Consider the following 18,597-nt stretch of genomic DNA (forward strand, 5'->3'; position numbering starts at 1 on the left):
CATATTTTATTTGGTATTTTTGCATTTGGCACTGCTGGTTACACTCTTTCGTATATTGTGCATCGCCAACAGAGCTGTTAAAAACTGTGTGACCAATTTGCTTAGGGCTTAGCAGCTGTTGTTTAACATTATGTTTAACTGCTAGTTAAAAGAGTCAGTGTTGCGCTAACAGACTGGCAACGCTTGCGAAAAGTCGAGTTGGCATTTGTACTCGAAAAATTCCATTTAATCAAAGAAATAACCCAAACGCATTAAAATTATTAAATAAGTAAATGGTAACACATTTCAAGTTCGCGTAATTAAAAAACAGTTTCGTGTAAGTGTTTGTACCCATAAAAGTATTAGAAATTGGGCAACAGCAAAAAAACAGAAAGGCACAGAGCTGACACCTTGTGTTTGTGTTGATGTGCGTGAGAAGGGGGCCCGTGTATTTGTGTGTGTGTGTGTGTATGTATGTGTATTTTTCAGTTGGCTCACGAACGGATTTTGCTTTTGTTATTTTTACAAAATTGATGGACAGGCGCCTATCGGCTAATCAGCTGCTTTATGCCTAATTATGCGCAATTATCTGCAAGTGCCAGCAACCCCCTGCTCCAACACCCGGGGCACTTGCTGCAATTACAGTTCAGCGGTAACAACCCTGTGTGTGTGCGTATTATTTGTTTTTGCAGTTCGCCTGAAACTTTACTTGCTCTCTGGCAACGTTGCTCTCCATACCGTTCATTCGCTCGCTCTCTCTCTCTCTCTCCCACTGCCTGTCGTGCATACAACCACTGCTCCAATTTGGCTGTTTTCACTTTTGACTGAACGTCTGACGTAGGGAAAGAAAATTAATTAGAAAAACTCTCGCTAAATAAGTAATTAATACATATAGTTATTAAAATTATAAAAATGCAAGTGTAAAGTACACTCGCTGCATACGAAATGCAAAACGCCGCAGACGAACAACTACAAAAAACCTGCTGTGTCAAGCAGCACAATAACAACAACAGCAACAACAACAAATACCAGAGCGAAACGGTGGTAACAAAAACGACGAAAAAGATTGAGTGTGTCGTGTGTGTGAGTGATGGGCAGTAAGCGGGTAAAGGGGCGGGCACAGCAAACGTCCACGTAAACTTTTAGCTCAGCGTGGTTATTGTTGCTGCCGCTGCTGCTGGCATTGTCATTGTCGGATTAGACAAAAGTGTACACAATAATAAAGGAAAGAAGAAAGAAAGAAAATAAAGAAAATTAGAAAAACGAAGCGAGGCATAAGCAATTGGCAAGTACATATAAGTTGACTTGATTCCTTTTTCTATCTTTATTATTTTGTTTGTCAAAAGCCAAACCAATTTGCAATCAGTCGTCCGTAGACCCAAAAAGCCGAAAAAAAAAGCATGTCATGGTTGAAGCAACGCGCCCAGAGCCTGCAGCTGGCTGCGAAAACCAATTCAGATTTACAAATAGTTATCAATCAGAATGAAAACAACGTTGACAAGGCTCAGGTATCGTTGCATTTAGTGCATTTTATTTATTTTATTTTTTTTTTTTGAGTCCAAGGCGAATTGAGCACAGCTGTCACCTAAAAGCTTTGTGGCAACTCTGCCAAAGCCCACAAACATACGGGAAAATAACTGTTAATACTCGAATGAGCGCCTGCCGCCAGGCTCCAAAACAAGTCTGTACGTTGCCAGACAGCTCGAAACTGCTTGAGCCACAAATGGCAGCGCATTTAAGTGATATGGCAATTGGTTTTCTTAAGTGCCAAAAAATTTAACTGTTCTTTTTTCTGTTTGGCTTTTTTTATTTTTTATTTTACAGTCTGCCAAGCTAACGCACTGCGACATGTTGCACAATAATGCCAACTGGCTGCCACCGCCGCAGCAGCAACAGCAACTGCAGCAGCAACAGCAACTGCAACAGCAGCAGCAGCAGCAGGCACCTTCGCTACATCACGCTCAAGTTCCGGCCGCAGTGCAACCGTCGCAACCGCAGCTATATGCCAGCCAAATGTTTCAGCAGCCTCAGGCGCAGCCGGCTCAACAAGCATATTGGCCAATGGAACAGCCGGGCCTCAGCTATCACGACTTTGCCGGCGCAGCTCAGCCGCCGGGCTATGCGCCTCCCGCGTCGCTGTCCTATGCGCCGGCTATGTCTGCGCAGCAATTTTATCAGCCAGCGCCAGGGCAAGTGGAGCCACAGGCACAGCTGCCGGCTGTCGAGTTGGTGGACAACAATAACAGTGGCAAAAACGATGGCTGGGGTGATTGGGGCGATTGGAATGATGGCGGCAACAACAACAACAGCAGCAACAACAACAACAACAATAACAACGGCAGCAGCATCATGAACCACAGCGAGGCGCCGCCGCTAGCCAGCGTTGTCGAGGATTCCTTCAACGTACAGGGCCAAAGCAGCTGGCACGCGTTTAGCAACAACAGCAGCACAAACATCGTCAGCAGCAGCAGCAACAACAACAACAACAATAATAATAATCCTGAGGCCGGCGAATCGCTGGAACTGCCGCCCTTGATGTCGCCCGCCACGGAGCAATTGTCGCCAGTGTCCGAGCCGGAACTGAATGCCATTGTGCCGCCGCAGGCTTTTCAAAATCAGCCACCACCAGCAGCAGCTGCAGCTACTCCTCCAGCGGCAGTTACACTACCACCACCAGCAGCAGCAGCAGCAGCAGCAGCAGCAGCTCCTCCACCACCAGCAGCAGCAGGACTTCCACCACCACCAGCAGCTGCTCCGGCAGCGGCTCCCGTTCTGTTGCCGCCCACAATGGAGACTGCAGCTGGGAATCCCTTCAAGCGCGCTGGAGGACTCAGCAAGCGCGTTAATATTTTGGCTACGCCAGGCACAGGAGTAGCAGCAGCACCACCACCACCGGCGCCTAGTGTGCCGGCCGTAGCGCCTGTCCAGATGTTGCTGCCGGAACCCAATCCGGAACAGCAGCCGTATGAGAATCAGGAGGTATTGCTGTCGGCGCCAAATGATGAGCGTGCACAGTATCTGCAGACAAGTCACCTGTCCGAGCAGCCCGAGGAGCTTAACGAGTCCAACTGGGAGACAGATGGACTGTTCCCGCCGCCGGGACTGTCACGTCTGGTGCTCGGCCAGCCGGAGCTGGTAGAGCAACAACGTCTGGTCACCGGCACCGAACAGCCGCCCAGTCGTGTGGCCAATGCGCTGCACATGGCGGAGCGTCAGGCCGATGGTGAGGACACCTCCGAGGGTGAGCAGCCGACCCGCAACGATCTCTACCAGCAGCAACAGCTGCAGCTGCAGCACCAGCAGCAGCAGCAGCAACAACAACAGCAGCAGCAACAACAACAACAACAGCTGCAGCAGCAGACGCCACCGCGTCGCGTAGTGACTGGCGTGGAGACCCAAGCGACTGTGGTGCTATCTGGTGAACAGCGCGAGGTGGTCTTGGATGGCGAGAATCTGGAGGATCAGCGGCCAACGATGCCGCCGGCGCCGCTGTCGTTGCCAGCAGCAACGGCGACGGCAGCACACGCAGCCAGCGTGGCAGCAGGAGCAGCTGCTGCCGTCGAACTGGACAGCGAGTCACATCAGCAACAACAACAACATCACATAAGCAATGACGAGAACGAGACAAACTCCTCCTCGCTGCCAGCACAACAGCAGCTCCAGCTGCAGCAGCAGCAGCAGCAGCAAACGCCGCTGGAGAAGAAACAGGCGCGCGGCAAACCGCGTCCTGTTGCCTCGCTGGATCTGGAGTCGGAGGATGAGTCCGAGGACGAGTGGCTGCTGAGCGACCGGCATGAGCCGCCGCGCCGCCAGCCGGACGAGCGCAGCATGCGCAGTCTGCGCGGCAGCCGGCGCCACAACAACAGCAACAACAACTATGAGGGCGAAACGGAGGACTCGGTGCGCGGCGGCGTTGCTGCCGGTGGCGTTGGCAGCGCTGCACACGCTGGCCACAACGACAGCCACAGCAGCAGCAAATCGACGCGCGACGTGAAGCGACGCAGTCGCGATGCGGACAACCAGCGACGACATGAACCGGAGCGCACGGGACGCGAGCGAAGCGACAGGGAGCGTGAACGCGAACGGGAACGTGAGCGTGAACGTGAAAGGGAACGTGAGCGAGATCGGGAACGCAATCGCTGGCGACGCGACGACCACCAATACGGACGTTCCACGCGCTACAGCAACAACAACAACAACAGCAACAGCAACTATGATGGCGAGTCGGATGCAGCCGAGCTGGCAGCCGGTCAAGCGGCAGCCAGCGATGGCGGCGGAGGCGGACGCAACAGCAAGGCCGGCCGCCAGAGACGCAGCGGTGCCGCTGACGATGATTACGAGGATTATGAACAGCAATCGGCGCCACGTGGCGGCAGCCATTATCATCGGCCACGTCGCGACAAGCAGCACGCACAGTCGTCGCATCAGCAATCGCACGAAAAGCCGCGCAGCAGCCGGCGCAGTCACGAGGGCAGCGAACGGACGCGTTCCCATCATCCGGACTGGCAGCAGCACTGGGATGCCCGACAATACGAGGGCTATCGCAACAAGAGCTCGCGCAACAGCGATCTGGACAAAGAGCTGCTCAACGGAGGCGGCGCCGGCGTCGCCGGTGGCAGCAGCAGCGGCAAGCGTCGCAACTACGATCAATATGCGAATGCTGCGGCCAGCTACGATCCGTACGGCATGTACGAGCAGATGTCGCGCAATCCGCACGCCTACGCGGACATGTACGCCAAACTGTACGGCCAGATGATAAACTCAATGACGGCGGCCGTTAACGCTGCGGCCGCATCGAAGGCGGTGCCACAATTGCAGGCGCAGGCCCATCAATTGGGCGCACCTGTTGCCGGCGTGGATGAGGCTGCTCTGCTCAGGGAACGCGAAAGGTAAGCCAAAAAATTAAAAAAAAAAAAAACAAAAACAACTGCAACTCCCAAACGCTAACTTTGCAGATTGTGTAGCATTTCTTGAGTTGGTTTATTAAATTAGCAGCTATCAATTAATTTATGGGCACATATCACGTTTCCAGTCACAAAGTCTCTATTAATCTCTTACAAAAAAAACAAAAAAAAAGAATCCCCAATGGAACGAATGGAAATGGAACATATGTAAACTATATATAATATGATTAAACTTGCACCAATTAATATTCGATTAACATATGAAATGAAGTCACAGACTAAAAAGAAGCACTAGGCACATTCGAAGAGTGTGTTTCGTTACATATCGTTCCATTTTGCACCCCTAGTCAAAGAAAATGTTCCAATTCAGCGATCTTTTATTTAAATATACGCGCAGAAAGGCACTTTTACGGTTACTGAATGAAAAAAAGCTTTGGAATTGACATTGCAAATCGTATTTCTCAGGGTTACCTGCTCGGAACTTCATTTCTTCTGCATTTGCGACTGTTTTTAGATTTGTTTCTGCTTCATTCCACCATTCCAGACCAAAACTAGCCTGCAAATTGCAGAAAGAATTCGTTTTATGATTAAAACTATATTTACATATTTAATTTTGACCCATTCGCAAACGTTTTCGATTATGCAACTGTTTCATTCCATCATTCCCCAGACAAAAGTTGATTTTAATTTAAATATTATATCTTGAGATCTGCGAAATAGTCGTAAGTCGCAAATACAAATCATTTTTAAAGTTTTGGAACTCTTGCCTTAAGTTTAAGCTTAATAGAAAATTGTAGATAATTGTGTTTTAATTAATATGCTCACTTCTGCAGAGTTGCTCTTCGGCTTAACCGAAGTAAATGCTCGTTATTCGTTACTTTTACTCGTTGCTTCTACTCGTTAATTTTACTCGTTTATACTTTTTTGTTGTTTGTTATTCCTCACAATTTCTTGGGCATGTTGTCGTAGCTAATTATCCTTACCTCAATTCACCTAACTTACTCGTTGATCTGCCCTAAAGGTCACACGCTCTCGGCTGTAGAGTTGCTCTCTCCCTCTCTCTCTCTCTCTCTCTCTCTCCCACTCTCTCTCTCTCTCTGTCTGTTTTCGTTTAGCGGTTGGCTTACTCGTTATGTTAACTAACATTGAGCTAACAGCGCTGGCTGCCAGCCTAATTTGTAGCTAACCTCAACTTTCCTCTGGTCGTTTTAATTGTCTTAGCGATTAATCAACTTCCCCCAGCGTAATTAATTGTGTGTCGCAACCTAAACCCGAATCCGAATATCATCTATCATACTCCTCGCTCGCCCTGTTTGTCGATTCGCTCGCTGCGCTTTTGTGTAATTCCCCTAATACTACTAGAAACCAGTACAAAAAATTTACTCGATGCTGTTGGGCTATGTTTGCTACTAACAGCAACAACAATAACAACAACAACAAGCAACAATAAACAAATAATGTTTTACCAAAATGTTTCGTTTTTAACAACAACCACAACAACAACTCGAACAACACACAACACACACACACACATATACGAAACGCCGCCATGTGCTTCCTCTTTAGGTACACACACGCATACATAACACAAGCCAATGAATTCCATCGTCGTCGCCAACAACAACAACAACAACAACAACAGCTGAATCTCTACCAGCAAACGGATATGTTGAACTCAACACTGGGCGATGACAACGCCAGCCTCTTGGGCAGCGATACCCACAGCAGCCGCCGGCTCCTGGCTCCGTATGGAGGCATCTCGAGTGCGCGTTCGCTCAGCAATTTGAACTGTGAGGATGCCTCCTCGGCAGGATATACACGTTACTATGCTGGCTCGGAGTGCAACGTTGATATCAGGTGGTCTCTACAAAAAAAAACAAAAACTCACTCATACATAGCTCATCTAAAACCTGAAAGATCTCTTCTTTTCGGCTTGCCGAATTTTTTATACCCTTGCAGTTGTGATATTCAACAATATGTCTAGAGCTTTAATCGTAAATCATAACGATCGAGTGTATGAAAGAAACAATATGTGATAGGAATCTTGGGAAACCTAGAAACAACATTAGGCAAAAAAGTTCAGTTTTCTAATAAAAGTGCCTTCGTAAATTTATATTTTAAGGGAACAGTCAAAATGGTTGAGCTTGGTTAGAAAATTCATGTAAAATTTAAAAGTAATTATAAAAAAAACCCTTGTATTTCCGATGTATGGTCCGATACTTTCCAAAAAGAGAGCGAGAGAGAGAGCCAAGCAGCAGAACTTGACTCGTCTTGTGTTGCCGATCAAGAATGGAATAGCTTTAAGTTTCACACCTCCTGACAATATTTGAATAGCCACTGCAAGGCCCTAAGAATCACAGTCAAAATTCAAAATTCACTTTCCATATATAGGCTCTTCTATCATAAATATGCTCGCAACATGGTGCCAAGTCTCTTGTAAATCCATATATATTTCAACACACACAAACACACACATTTACATCTATATACCATCAAGTGCTATACTCTTGCCCTTTCCCAACTTGAGCTTCAATGACTATCACTTTTTTTCACTGTTCTTTCGCTGTAAGTTGCGCTGCTTAGACATCAACTATGTAAATATATAAAATATATTTCCAAATTTGTACAGAAGTCAAAATAGATCTGCCCCAACTTTTAAATATGTTTTAAGGAGCTGTAAAGACGTTTTAGGCTGTCAGTTGCTTAACAGAATGAAGCTGTACATAAACGCTTACCAAAATGTTAATGTGACGCTGTTAATGTTAACTTTTATCTGCTGCGGTTGTTTTTATGCTTCAAATAGGCGCATATCGTTGATCTAAAGCCTTTTGACTGTAATTAACAGCAATCTTGTTATTGTACATAACATAACAATGTTAGTAACAGCGGGTCATTAACAGCTTACAGCAGTTTAACATACTATGTAAGCAGAACAGCGTGAATGCATTTTTAGCTTAATTTGAAAGTAAAAGCATATGAATACTATTTATATTAAATGTTTTTGATGCCCTCGCCTATATATTAACAGAATATATATATCTAGATATATCTCCACTTCAAAGCAATCTAGATGAAACTCTAGTAGCACAGTTCAGTACACAGATTATATATTTTAAATTGGAGTAAGCATACAAAAACTACAATCCATTCTGATGCTCCTGATATAGAATTTAGGCCTCATTAACATTTTTCTTCTCTTTTTGTATAAACAACATGTATATCATGTCTCCGATAGGAAGATTTGATGTGGCTTAGAGCAATTATATAAACAGCAGTTGTGTAAAGTTATAGATTGCAGATCTTTAAGCTTTAAGCTGACCACCTCGACTATAATACCCAACTAGAACATGATAAATGTTATACTACATGAGGAACCTTCAGCTTATTGCGTATAAACAGACTTTGCTACTAACTCAAGGCTTGCAAGCGTTTATCTCCTCTTCGGGGCTAAAACTAATTGAGAATTATAAGCGCTGCAAGGCCAGCTAATCTGCGGCAGGCCGAGAACAATCTTTCTCTAGGAAAGTCACTCTCTTAGATACTGGAGTTGGGTTTATATATGCTTATATATAAATATTCTCTAAATCTACGACATTTTATCTTTTACATAAGTGAGGTTAATTCCGTTTATGGTTTGTGCTTATCATCAAAGCTTTGGTCTATGCTATTCGGCAGTGAGATAAAGAATATTAACTGAAAAACATGCGACTCTGCTTCTAACAGCCAAACCCTGAATATACGCTGTAAAATCTTGGCCCGCCTTGTCCATCAATTTATGCATGCATTTGATTTTCAACAATTATCTATTTGATATTATTTTCTTGATCTTGAATTTGATTTTGATTTCGATTTTGCCTGCGTTGAGAATTCGCAACCATTTGCCAGCTCTTGACTAATCTGTTTCTCTTTCTACTCCACACGCACGCACGAATAGAGCTGCTGCTGCTGCTGTTGGTCTTGGTGCTGTGGCAACAACATTTGCCGGCAATGTGGATGCAACTGCGGCAACAACAGCAACAACGGCTGTGGCACGCCCACCAAGACGTCGCACACCGTTGCTCTACAATCGGCCACATTTGGTGGCCTCATACTCGATGAGTCTGCTGCTGCGCGTCCGTCCCAAGTACGCGGGACGCGGTCGTCTGCGCAACGATGTGGAGGTGTCGGCGCCACGCATTAAGGATGCCACCAGCAGCTTGCTGCGCGCCTATCCTGGTCCGTTGCAGGGTCGCAAACTGCACAAGGACAAGATCATTAGCTTCTGCAAGGAACAGATACGTTTGGGTCCGGCACGCGCCTGCACCGTGCTCTATGCCACACAGAAGAAGCCGCTCGGCAGTGTGGACAAGTATCGTGCCTCGCATACGCTCATGTGGCATCTGCTCATCCTGCTGCTGCGACAGAATGGGGTAAGAGAGAGTCGAACTGTCGAATAGCCAAGCCGAAGCATATATTTTAACTCGTTTTCATTTGCCAAACTCAGGTCATTGCCGATACGGATGTGGGTGATCTGTTGCTGGAGAATCAGCGCGAGTATCCCTATGCACCAGACGCTGAGGCGGATGCCGATTCCGCGGATGCACGTGTGCACACTGGCGAGTCCCTGAACGACTCGGATGCGGATGAGGCGGTGACAGCGGGCGGTGCAGCTGCTGCAGAGACTGAACCAGATGCTGATGCAGATGCGCCCATGTCAGAGCAGGCGGCTACCGATCAGTTTCGCAGCTATGTGCTGCGCGGCAATGTCGAGGAGGCACTGCAATGGGCCACCGATCACAATCTGTGGACGCATGCGTTCTTCCTGGCTCTCTACGAGGATCGTTATGCCCTCACAGATGTGGCGCAAAAGTTTCTCAATCGCGCCATCAAAGCGAACGATCCGCTGCAAACGCTCTATCAAATGAAGAGCTGTCATACGCCTGCCTGCGTCAGTCAGCTGCGCGACGAACAGTGGGGCGACTGGCGCTCCCATCTCTCTATATTGGTGACCAACAAGTCACGCCAGCCGGAATACGATCGCAGCTCTGTTGTTGCACTGGGCGATACTCTCTTTCAACGCGGCGACATCTATGCGGCACACTTTTGCTATCTGGTCGCGCAGGAGGAGTTCGGACGCTATGACAGCGCTGCCACGGAGCTGACCACGTTGACTGGCAATGTGCCCAGGTGAACAGATCAGTTTATTAGCATGTTAGCACTTTGCTTATTCAACTGAGTTTCCTTCCAGATTGATCTTGCTGGGCGCCTCACACTACAAGCCATTCAATGAGTTTGCCAGCAATGAGGCCATCATCATGACGGAAATCTATGAATATGCGCGTTCGCTGTTCGATCACAAGTTCAGCATTGTCAACTTCCAGCATTACAAGTTCCTGCTGGCCACACGCATTCTGGACTATGGCCAACACTTCCGCTGCACCAACTATCTGGAGCAGATAGCCAAGCACATTGAGCTCAAGCCGGACAGTTATGATGGTGATTTTATACAGCGCGTATGTTCTGTCCCTATATAAATAGATGTGTGCATGGTTTATATAACAATATATTTTTGTGTATATGTTGACGGATAGGTTTGCTGTCTGGCGGAACGTTTGCGCTATCACGATCCCATACTGATCAATCGCGTCTCCTTTGCCAGTCCGCCAACCGCCACAAATGGCGGCCAAGCGGCAACGCAAAACGCCACCGAGGAAAAGGAGTGGCTGCGTCAGCTGCGCACGCTGGCCGATCAGGTGAGTTTAGCTGTTGCAGCTGTTGCGTTTCAACAATTGCTAATGCATTTACGCGCGGCGGCAGCCCCTGCAGGATCAACAGTTGCAACAGCAACAGGAACAACAGCAACAACAACAGCAGCAGCAGCAACAGCAACAGAGCGACATTGATCAGCAATTTGTGGATTTGAGCAAGCAAATGCGCGAGCTAAACATGCAATATGAGGATACCATGCAGCGCGAGCAGGAGGCGCAGCAGGAGCAGCTGCAGCAGCAACAGCAATTGCAGCAGCAACAGCAATTGCAGCAGCAGCCGACAGAATACTATGAGCCGCCGCCGCCACAGCCACAAATACAGGCAAGTCATGATCAAACGCTGAGCAGCCATATCTATGCGGCGCCAACAGATTACGTTCCCAATGCGGCACAGCAACAGCAACAGCAGCAGCAGCAGCAACAACAACTGTATGATCCCTCGCAGCAACTGCAGCCGGGCACAGTCTATGGGCACATTGAGCCCGCCAGCGAGGCCTACGGCGCCCAACAACCAGCGACTGGCTACGACTATTGGCCCAGCGGTGGACATCAGACGTATGGCGATGAGGTAGGTGGTGCAAGGGCAACAGCAACAGTTGCAACTGTTGCAGCTGCAGTCGCTCAGGTCGCGTTTAGTTAAAACTTGCTCAGAGGCCACTCTTTGGTTTTATATTTGTAACTCTTGTGTCTTTATTGATTTATATTTGTGTTCGACTTTTGCTATAGTTGTAGTTAAGCATATGATTTATTGTAGTATTATTTTTGTGATCTTTTTGTTATCTTTGTTATGGCTAAAGAGAAGTGACAAATTGCTAAACGCGTTGCATGTAAATTAAGGCAATATGTTGCTAACGTCTAATCTAATCACACACAAACACACGCACACACAAACACACCTGGAATGCAGCTGGCGCAAATGGAGAGCAATGAGCTGATTGCTGATGACAGCAACAACATCAGCAGCAACAGCAACAACATCAGCAGCAACAGCAACAACATCAATCTAAACAAGAACAACAATAATGCCATAACAACATCAGCTGAGGCTGAAGCTGCAGCAGAAGCTGAGCAAGCACAGCAGCAGCAACAACAACAACTGCAGCAAGAGGAACAACAATTGCAGCTGCTAGAGCCAAGTGCGCACAGCAGCAACATGGACAACGGCAACAATCGCTTTAAACACAATGCCTTCAAGCTGCCCGCTGCTAGCAATGGCAAGCAAATTCACTACACAGGCCAAGACAAGGACAAAAGCAAACAATTGCCACGAAAATTGCAATTTGCCAACAGCTACAACAGCGACAACAACAGCAACAACAGCAACAACAGCAGCATTGGCAGCAATATAGAGGAATGTACAGCGACAACAACGGCAACCACAACGAAGGCATTTAATTTGAATGATGTAAGTAGCATTATAGCCATAAATAAACATCATAATGCTACCAGCAACAGCGGCAGCAGCTGCAGTAACCACAGCAACAACAGCAGCAGCAGCAGCAACAGCAGCAGCAGCAGCAACAGCAGCAGCAGCAAAAACAATTATGCAAAATTAACAGCTATCGCTAGTCGCGTGAATAGTTTTAAAAAGTGCAACAATTTAATTAATGCTGTACCCAAAACCCTAACCACGCCCACACGCTTTATACCAGCCAAGCCGGTGTTAGCCAAGCCTGCCGCCAGCCTAGCCACAGCAACAACAACAACAACAGCAACAACAATGGCAACGACAGCCGCAGCAGCAGCAGCAGCAGCGACAGCAGCAACAGCAGCAACAGGCGGTGTTAAGCGCGTCAATTTTGATCTGCCCTCGACAATCGATGAGGTGGCAGAGCAGGAAATCGATAACGATAACGATAACGATAGCGATAACAGCTATAGCCTAGCCTTGGCACGACCCGGCCTGAACAAGTACAGCCGCAGCAGCAGCGGAAGCATCTGCAAGCCGCACATTGTATTCAATGGCACCTATCCCATCGATATGCCGCTGGGCGTAACGCCGCCGGCGCCGCTGGCGTCACATCATCGCAGCAGCTACGATGCCGAGGCGAATGCGGATCGCAGCGAAATGCAGCGCTATCGTTATATGATGCATGATTATGTCATCGATGAGGATGCCGAGGGCGAGGAGCTCGCCGAGGAGGATGACTACGATGACGATGACGACGACGACGACGACGACGAAGATGCCTACGACGATGATGCATATGATGAATACGATGATTATGATTATGTGCTGCAACAGAACAATGATTTTCTCAGCAAATTGGGCATCATCAAGCAGCCGCAACCGCAGCAGCAGCAGCAGCGGCAGCAGCAGCAACAGCCGGCGACAGCGCCGCAAAACGTTTGGTCCATGCAGGAGCTAATCGCCAATCCGGGCATACCGATCAATTATAAGAAAATGTGCACTGAGGTCGAGCAGAGCTTGAGCAAATTTGAAGCGTATTTGGATGCCAAAGGTCAAGCAACAACAACAGCAGCAGCAACAACAACAAGCACAACACCGGGCGTGGTGCGAACATATGATATCGATGCACCCACCGCTGGCAATGGCAATGGCAAAGGCAGCAGCGCCGCCGGCTTGGCTCTTAGCACTAAGAAACAGATTTAGATAATGTCATTAACAGTTGTTATGCCTCACTGATTTCGTTGTGAAAGCACGTGCGCAGCGTTGCCAGACTGCAGCAGCCGCAGCAGCCAAATGAGAGGTGTTGTAAAATGTGCAGCGCACGTCGCTTGTTTCGATTAGAGCAGTGCGGAGGCTGCCTCTATCTCTATCTCGCTTTTATGTACCTGCAATATACAATTGTAAACTAACTGTAAAATGGCACTCTGTGATTTCGTATGCATAATAATTGTGTTTAGGCAATATGCATATATTATATAAAAACAAAACAAAACAAAACAAAACAAAACAAAACAAACTAAAGCAATGCAAAACCAAACATACATATATAATATAAGCTTAAGCTATTTATTTAAATGCAATTGAAGTGCGAGCCAGTTGATATTTGATTTAAGATATGTTTTTGACTGCGCCAGTTAAACCAACAGCTATATATTCTTTTTATGTATTTGCCAACACTGACGACTATCTATCTATTCAAATTTGGATATATGTATATGAATATTTATATATATATATGTATATGTATATGTATATGTATATACTTTATGTATGTGTGTTTTATGCACTTTAACTAATTTCTTTGCTTTTCGTTTGCCAATAACCGAAACTAATCAACTGCCATTTCTCCAAATCCCGCCCCCAAACCGACAATTTGACAATTTTCATGTCTGAAAAACCAAAACCACACGCACTTGAATATAAATACAAAAAACAAACCAAAAACTAAAAATGAAAAATCAAACGCAAAAAAACCAAAAAAAAAAAAAACAACGACAAACATGACCAACAGCAGCAACAAATGCGACCCACCATTTCGATGCCAAAATCAAAGAGTTACGACGACGACGATGGAGCCACCGCAACTGGTGGTGCTGCATCCTCAGCTGGCCATGCAACGTCCGGAAGCGCAGCCGCAACGGCGGGCAAGCAGCAACAGCAACAATCCGGCGCCGGCGGTTTGCCCGGGTAAGCTTAATGCGTTCCCGTTCCCAGAACTGGGCCATAATTAATCTCTTCAATCATTTTTTCGTTTGGTCTTTAGCGCGCCGGGCAATCAGAATGCCGGCTGGTTTGGCGGACTGTGGAACAAGTTTTCGCTGAAGCCGAAAAATCAAATGATATTACCGGATGACAAGAATCCGACAATTGTATGGGATAAGGAGCGCAAATGCTGGACCAATACCGAGGGCAATGCCGATGAAACCGAATCGTTTAAGCCGCCGCCAAAGATGAGCGATATGGGCATGGGTATGCCAGCATCGGCGGCGCCACCAGCACTCAATACATTGGGCACCGTGCCCACGCCAGTTGCCACGCCCAATCTGTTGCCACAGCAAAGTGCGCACGAGCTGCCAAACAATGCCAATAATGTCTACGATAATCAGCTGGAGTACGATTATCCCAGCTATGCGGCACCAACAGCTGCGCAACCAGCAACAGCAGCATCGCCAGCGCCTGGTCTTGGCCCAGCAACAGCAGCAACGGGAGCAACGCCGCCCGGCGGCGCACAACCCAAACTTCAATCGAACATGTTCAAAATTAAACGCAATCGCAGTAGGTTTAAACAATGCTAATGCACTGCAGCATATTAATGAACAACATAATCATGTGTTCAATTGCAGCGCTGAAGAACTCCTATGTTGATGTCTTTAATCCATCGGGCGCGCCCATGAGCTCAGCGCCACAGACTGTGCTGGCGCCCATAATGGCGCCAGTGGCCGTGCCGCAGGGCGGCTTCTTTGTGCCTGGCGCAGTGCCCGCACAACAACAACAACAGCAGCAGCAGCCCCAATAGGAGTAGCGAATGTGCGTGCTTGAAACTCGTTTTACATAAATATATATATACATGTATATAGATATAGTAATGTATTTTTTAATTGCAGCATTTCGAGTAATACGTAAACTTAAAATATAACTACGTGGCGCGCACAACGACCGCAACAATCAACAGCAACAGCAACAACACTTAAGCGAGCGGACAACGACAACGACAACTACAACAATCACAATAACAACAACAACAACCAACAACAACAAGTGCTACTTTCTATTAATTATTGCATGCTGCTGCTGCAAAACATGTTGGGCAGCTCCTCTGCGTGTGTTTCGTTGTTGTTATTATTTTTCGTTATATATATATACATATATATATATATATATATATATATTTGTTTTTTTTTTCTATCTCTGTCTGTTCAAACTGTAATTGTAAATGTGCGCGTTTAGCGAAATTGATAAGAAATTTATGTACGATTAGTAAAATATATGTATATGTAAATTTTTTCTTCTCCTATATAAATGATTAGCCCCGCAGCCCCCTCTATAAACCCTCTCCCCCATTGCGCAACAAACCCAATATGATTAAAGCAACAAGTTTTTAGTTCAACTATGTTTTTTTTTTTTTTTTTTTTTTGTCTATGTTGCATCGTTTTTAGTTGTATATTTCATAAAGACAGGCAATAATATTGTTTTTGATTTAAATTAAATACACACACATATATATATATATATATTATTATTATTTAAAAATCTTCGATTAGTCTGTGAAAAGAAGGCGAAAAGCTGAAAGTGCAAAATTGGCAAATTGAAAAATGGTTTAAGCACCAAAAAAAAAATATATATATATATCTATCTATTTATACACATAGTTAATTAAACAAAAGCAAGAATTTGAAAGCAAAACTAGTTTTTCGTTTCACAAGTGTCGATGTACTACTTTCTATATCTAATCTGTGTTGATTTTTGTTGTGCGTACAATCACAAATATTTACATAAATATTCCATTTAATTTGTAGAGCAAATGTTTCAATGTTTTCTTTGTAATGCATTTCAAAAAAACAAAAACAAAAACAAAAGCAAAACAATGTTAATTTTGTTAGAGTTGTGTCAATGTGTTTATTATTATTATTATTATTAATTTTTTTTTACGCGTTAATTTAATTTTTATTTAGCCTAAAAACATAAACAAAACAAAAAAAAAACTGGTGCAGGCAAAAAACAATAAACTCTCATATAAAACATAACAAAATGAAATACAACATGGATATACATATAATTGAGATATATATATATATATATATATATGTATATATATGTATGTATGTATATTGTGTATTAGCGCACTTATGTATTATGTACAAAAGCAACTAATTGGTATATCGAAATTTAATTGTTAACTAGAGTTGAGCTAATTGCGTTAAATCTATGGCAGGCATTAAAACAAAACAAAAAAAAACAAAAAACAATAACCGAATTGTACACAAATAAAGCATACACAGAGATGATATATGATTATGCCTATACAGATACATATATATATGCGGCGTTGATAATGTGCTCTGTAATTGACGTTTCCCCCACCCCACCCCAGCAGCCCTTTCCTACATCCACCCAACTTCAATGAAACAATAACGAGAGCGTGGTATAATTCTTATCATTTAATTAGTCTGAAAAGAAAAAACCGAATTAAATAAATCAATGCTAAACTAATTTAATTGTTGTGTTTGCAAAGATTTAGCGCAAAATAGTTTCCATAAAAACATAGCATCCAATCTCTAAGATGCATAAGTTCTATCTTAAGTCTCTCTCTCTCTCTCTGTCAAGTCAGTCGAATCTAAATACCAAATCGATTCATTTAGCTTTGAGTATCCGCCTGGCAGATACCCTGAATGCAGAAGACAACGTATCCAAAAAGTGAACCTGATTTCGTGTTATTAACTCGAGATTCGAAACATTCGAACAGACGGACGAACGGACTGGGCTATTGTTGATCAGAAATCTATATATGTCATGGATTCGGAAATGTTTCCTTATGCGTGTAGCTAACATTTGCTCAAATCTTCATCTTAATACAAGTTTTTACCCATGGGGAATGCCTACGACAATTCAATTTTCTATTAATCTTTATAATCTGTTCGGTTGCAAAGTTATATTATTTAAAAGAATTCTTGTCACGAGTTCTCTTACAACTTAACTTAGGTTTAACTATCTATAATATTATTTTGAAGTATTTGCTTAAATGTAATTCGCGGTATTTGCTGGAGACTTCAATTAGGTTGCGCCTCTTCGTCGCTGCTGGAACTGGAGCAGGAGTTGTCGTCTGCGGCGAAACTGCCAGCCAGCCCATAAATATCGTGCAGCTCGGGCTGCTGCGTTGACTTTGCCGCAGCCTTGTTGCGCTTGGCGGCGGGTTTCGCTTCCGGATCCTGTGGCTGTTGGCTGCGCTTGTTGTTGGACTTGGCAGCCTCCACTTCCTCATCTGCAAAGGGGATTAGATTATGGAAAATTTGATGGATGTGGTGGACGGTGCCGCTTACCGCTGTCGATGAGGTCATAGCCCGCGGGCGGACGTGCCTCGTAGCTTATGTAAATGGCAGGAAACTCAACAATTGTCTTGCCCGCAAGATTGGCGCGCAGTGTCTGGTGTGCGGCCAGTCGATAGCAGCGCTGACCGCTGCGCTGCACACCCTCGGCCCGCAACCATAGGCTGAGCTGCCCAATGCCCGCTGTCTGATGATGCTGCAACAGTTTGCGCTGCTCGAGCGCCTCCGCCTGCAACAGATCCAGGTACTTGCTCAGCAGATCGGCCAGTGTACGCTCCTCATCGCAGTGCTTGTCCACAAGACGTGTCACTGAGCTGGCTGTGGCGTGGACAAACAACCATTCGATGTGCCAGTAGATGCGTCGCTGCTTCCAATTCAAATACGTCGTGTTCTCCTTGTGCCGACTGAAGTTGGGCAGCAGCAGCTGCAGGCGTGTGCCTCGCTCCTGGGCCGCCTTGCGCAGCCGATGCTGCGGCAGCGGCAGCTGTCGCTGCTGTTGCGTATAGCGCTTGATCTGATCCTGTTTGCGATCCTCCGTATAGCGTGTGCACTCCTCCAGGAAGCAATAGTCGCTCATGAACTCGCGCTCGGTCATGGCGCTGATGGGCATGAACTTGGTGCGATCCCGTTTGCCATCGCAGTTCAGTTCGCGCTTGTGAATCTGCACGCAGGCCACACAGCAGGTCTTCACCTCGCACTTGGGGCAGGCGTAGCGGGCCGCTTGGCTGGCGCATACCTCGCAATTGCCCAGACGCGACGGCCTGTATCAGAAAATCATATTAATAATAAGTTACTAATTACTTTATATTTAATGCACATGCCTGGCAGCTTGACTGTTCGTTTCAGTCATGCTTGTATTATTGTTGTTTCACACACACACACACACGCACGCACGCACGCACGCGTTCACACACACACATATATATATACATACACTTAACAGCAACAGCTGCCTCTAAATTGTCACATTTTTTTTTTTTTTTTTTTTTCATTTTACTTGGCGCTTTTGTTTT

General features: G+C 45.7%; 3 protein-coding genes across 12 annotated transcripts; 2 read left to right on the forward strand and 1 right to left on the reverse strand.

Annotated features, from left to right (window-relative positions):
* Window positions 1-154: 154 nt before the first annotated feature.
* On the forward strand, window positions 155-15,648 carry Sec16 (Secretory 16). 10 transcript variants are annotated; one of them, XM_032440602.2, is made up of 13 exons: window positions 155-316; window positions 1,804-4,868; window positions 6,450-6,740; window positions 8,818-9,292; window positions 9,367-10,049; window positions 10,111-10,375; window positions 10,454-10,615; window positions 10,680-11,198; window positions 11,538-12,035; window positions 14,053-14,228; window positions 14,305-14,816; window positions 14,885-15,068; window positions 15,146-15,648. In XM_032440602.2, exons 2-12 carry the CDS (start codon window positions 1,828-1,830, stop codon window positions 15,055-15,057), a joined length of 6,795 nt encoding a protein of 2,264 aa, XP_032296493.1. In that variant the 5' UTR covers window positions 155-316; window positions 1,804-1,827; the 3' UTR covers window positions 15,058-15,068; window positions 15,146-15,648. The 10 variants fall into 10 exon arrangements, with proteins under 10 accessions (XP_032296493.1, XP_070067306.1, XP_032296497.1 ...); XM_070211205.1 differs by lacking the exon at window positions 155-316 and adding an exon at window positions 891-1,023; XM_032440606.2 differs by lacking the exon at window positions 155-316 and adding an exon at window positions 1,109-1,264.
* LOC138911776 (uncharacterized) lies at window positions 12,042-14,040 on the forward strand. The gene has a single exon (XM_070211207.1). The coding sequence runs from the start codon at window positions 12,351-12,353 to the stop codon at window positions 13,242-13,244; it is 894 nt and encodes a 297-aa protein (XP_070067308.1). The 5' UTR covers window positions 12,042-12,350; the 3' UTR covers window positions 13,245-14,040.
* Window positions 15,649-16,677: 1,029 nt separating the features above from the next.
* LOC6633286 (box C/D snoRNA protein 1) lies at window positions 16,678-18,565 on the reverse strand. The gene is made up of 3 exons (XM_002056833.4): window positions 18,406-18,565; window positions 17,579-18,345; window positions 16,678-17,520 (listed from the first exon to the last, which is right to left on the reverse strand). The coding sequence occupies exons 1-3, from the start codon at window positions 18,432-18,434 to the stop codon at window positions 17,309-17,311; spliced, it is 1,008 nt and encodes a 335-aa protein (XP_002056869.2). The 5' UTR covers window positions 18,435-18,565; the 3' UTR covers window positions 16,678-17,308.
* Between the last annotated feature and the right edge of the window lie 32 nt (window positions 18,566-18,597).

This window comes from Drosophila virilis, chromosome X, assembly GCF_030788295.1.
Source record: "Drosophila virilis strain 15010-1051.87 chromosome X, Dvir_AGI_RSII-ME, whole genome shotgun sequence".
Classification (NCBI taxonomy): Eukaryota; Metazoa; Arthropoda; class Insecta; order Diptera; family Drosophilidae; genus Drosophila; species Drosophila virilis.

What these genes read in the sequence shown, in the direction of transcription:
- Sec16 (XM_032440598.2), top strand. Translation starts at nt 1,380, where the DNA reads ATGTCATGGTTGAAGCAACGCGCCCAGAGCCTGCAGCTGGCTGCGAAA. An exon ending in TGCTGCTGCGACAGAATGGG is followed by an intron (nt 9,293 to 9,366) that starts GTAAGAGAGAGT and finishes TGCCAAACTCAG; the next exon opens with GTCATTGCCGATACGGATGT. An exon ending in TTGACTGGCAATGTGCCCAG is followed by an intron (nt 10,050 to 10,110) that starts GTGAACAGATCA and finishes GTTTCCTTCCAG; the next exon opens with ATTGATCTTGCTGGGCGCCT.
- LOC138911776 (XM_070211207.1), top strand. Translation starts at nt 12,351, where the DNA reads ATGGCAACGACAGCCGCAGCAGCAGCAGCAGCAGCGACAGCAGCAACA.
- LOC6633286 (XM_002056833.4), bottom strand. Translation starts at nt 18,434, where the DNA reads ATGACTGAAACGAACAGTCAAGCTGCCAG. An exon ending in ACGAACAGTCAAGCTGCCAG is followed by an intron (nt 18,346 to 18,405) that starts GCATGTGCATTA and finishes TTTCTGATACAG; the next exon opens with GCCGTCGCGTCTGGGCAATT. An exon ending in CTATGACCTCATCGACAGCG is followed by an intron (nt 17,521 to 17,578) that starts GTAAGCGGCACC and finishes TCCCCTTTGCAG; the next exon opens with ATGAGGAAGTGGAGGCTGCC.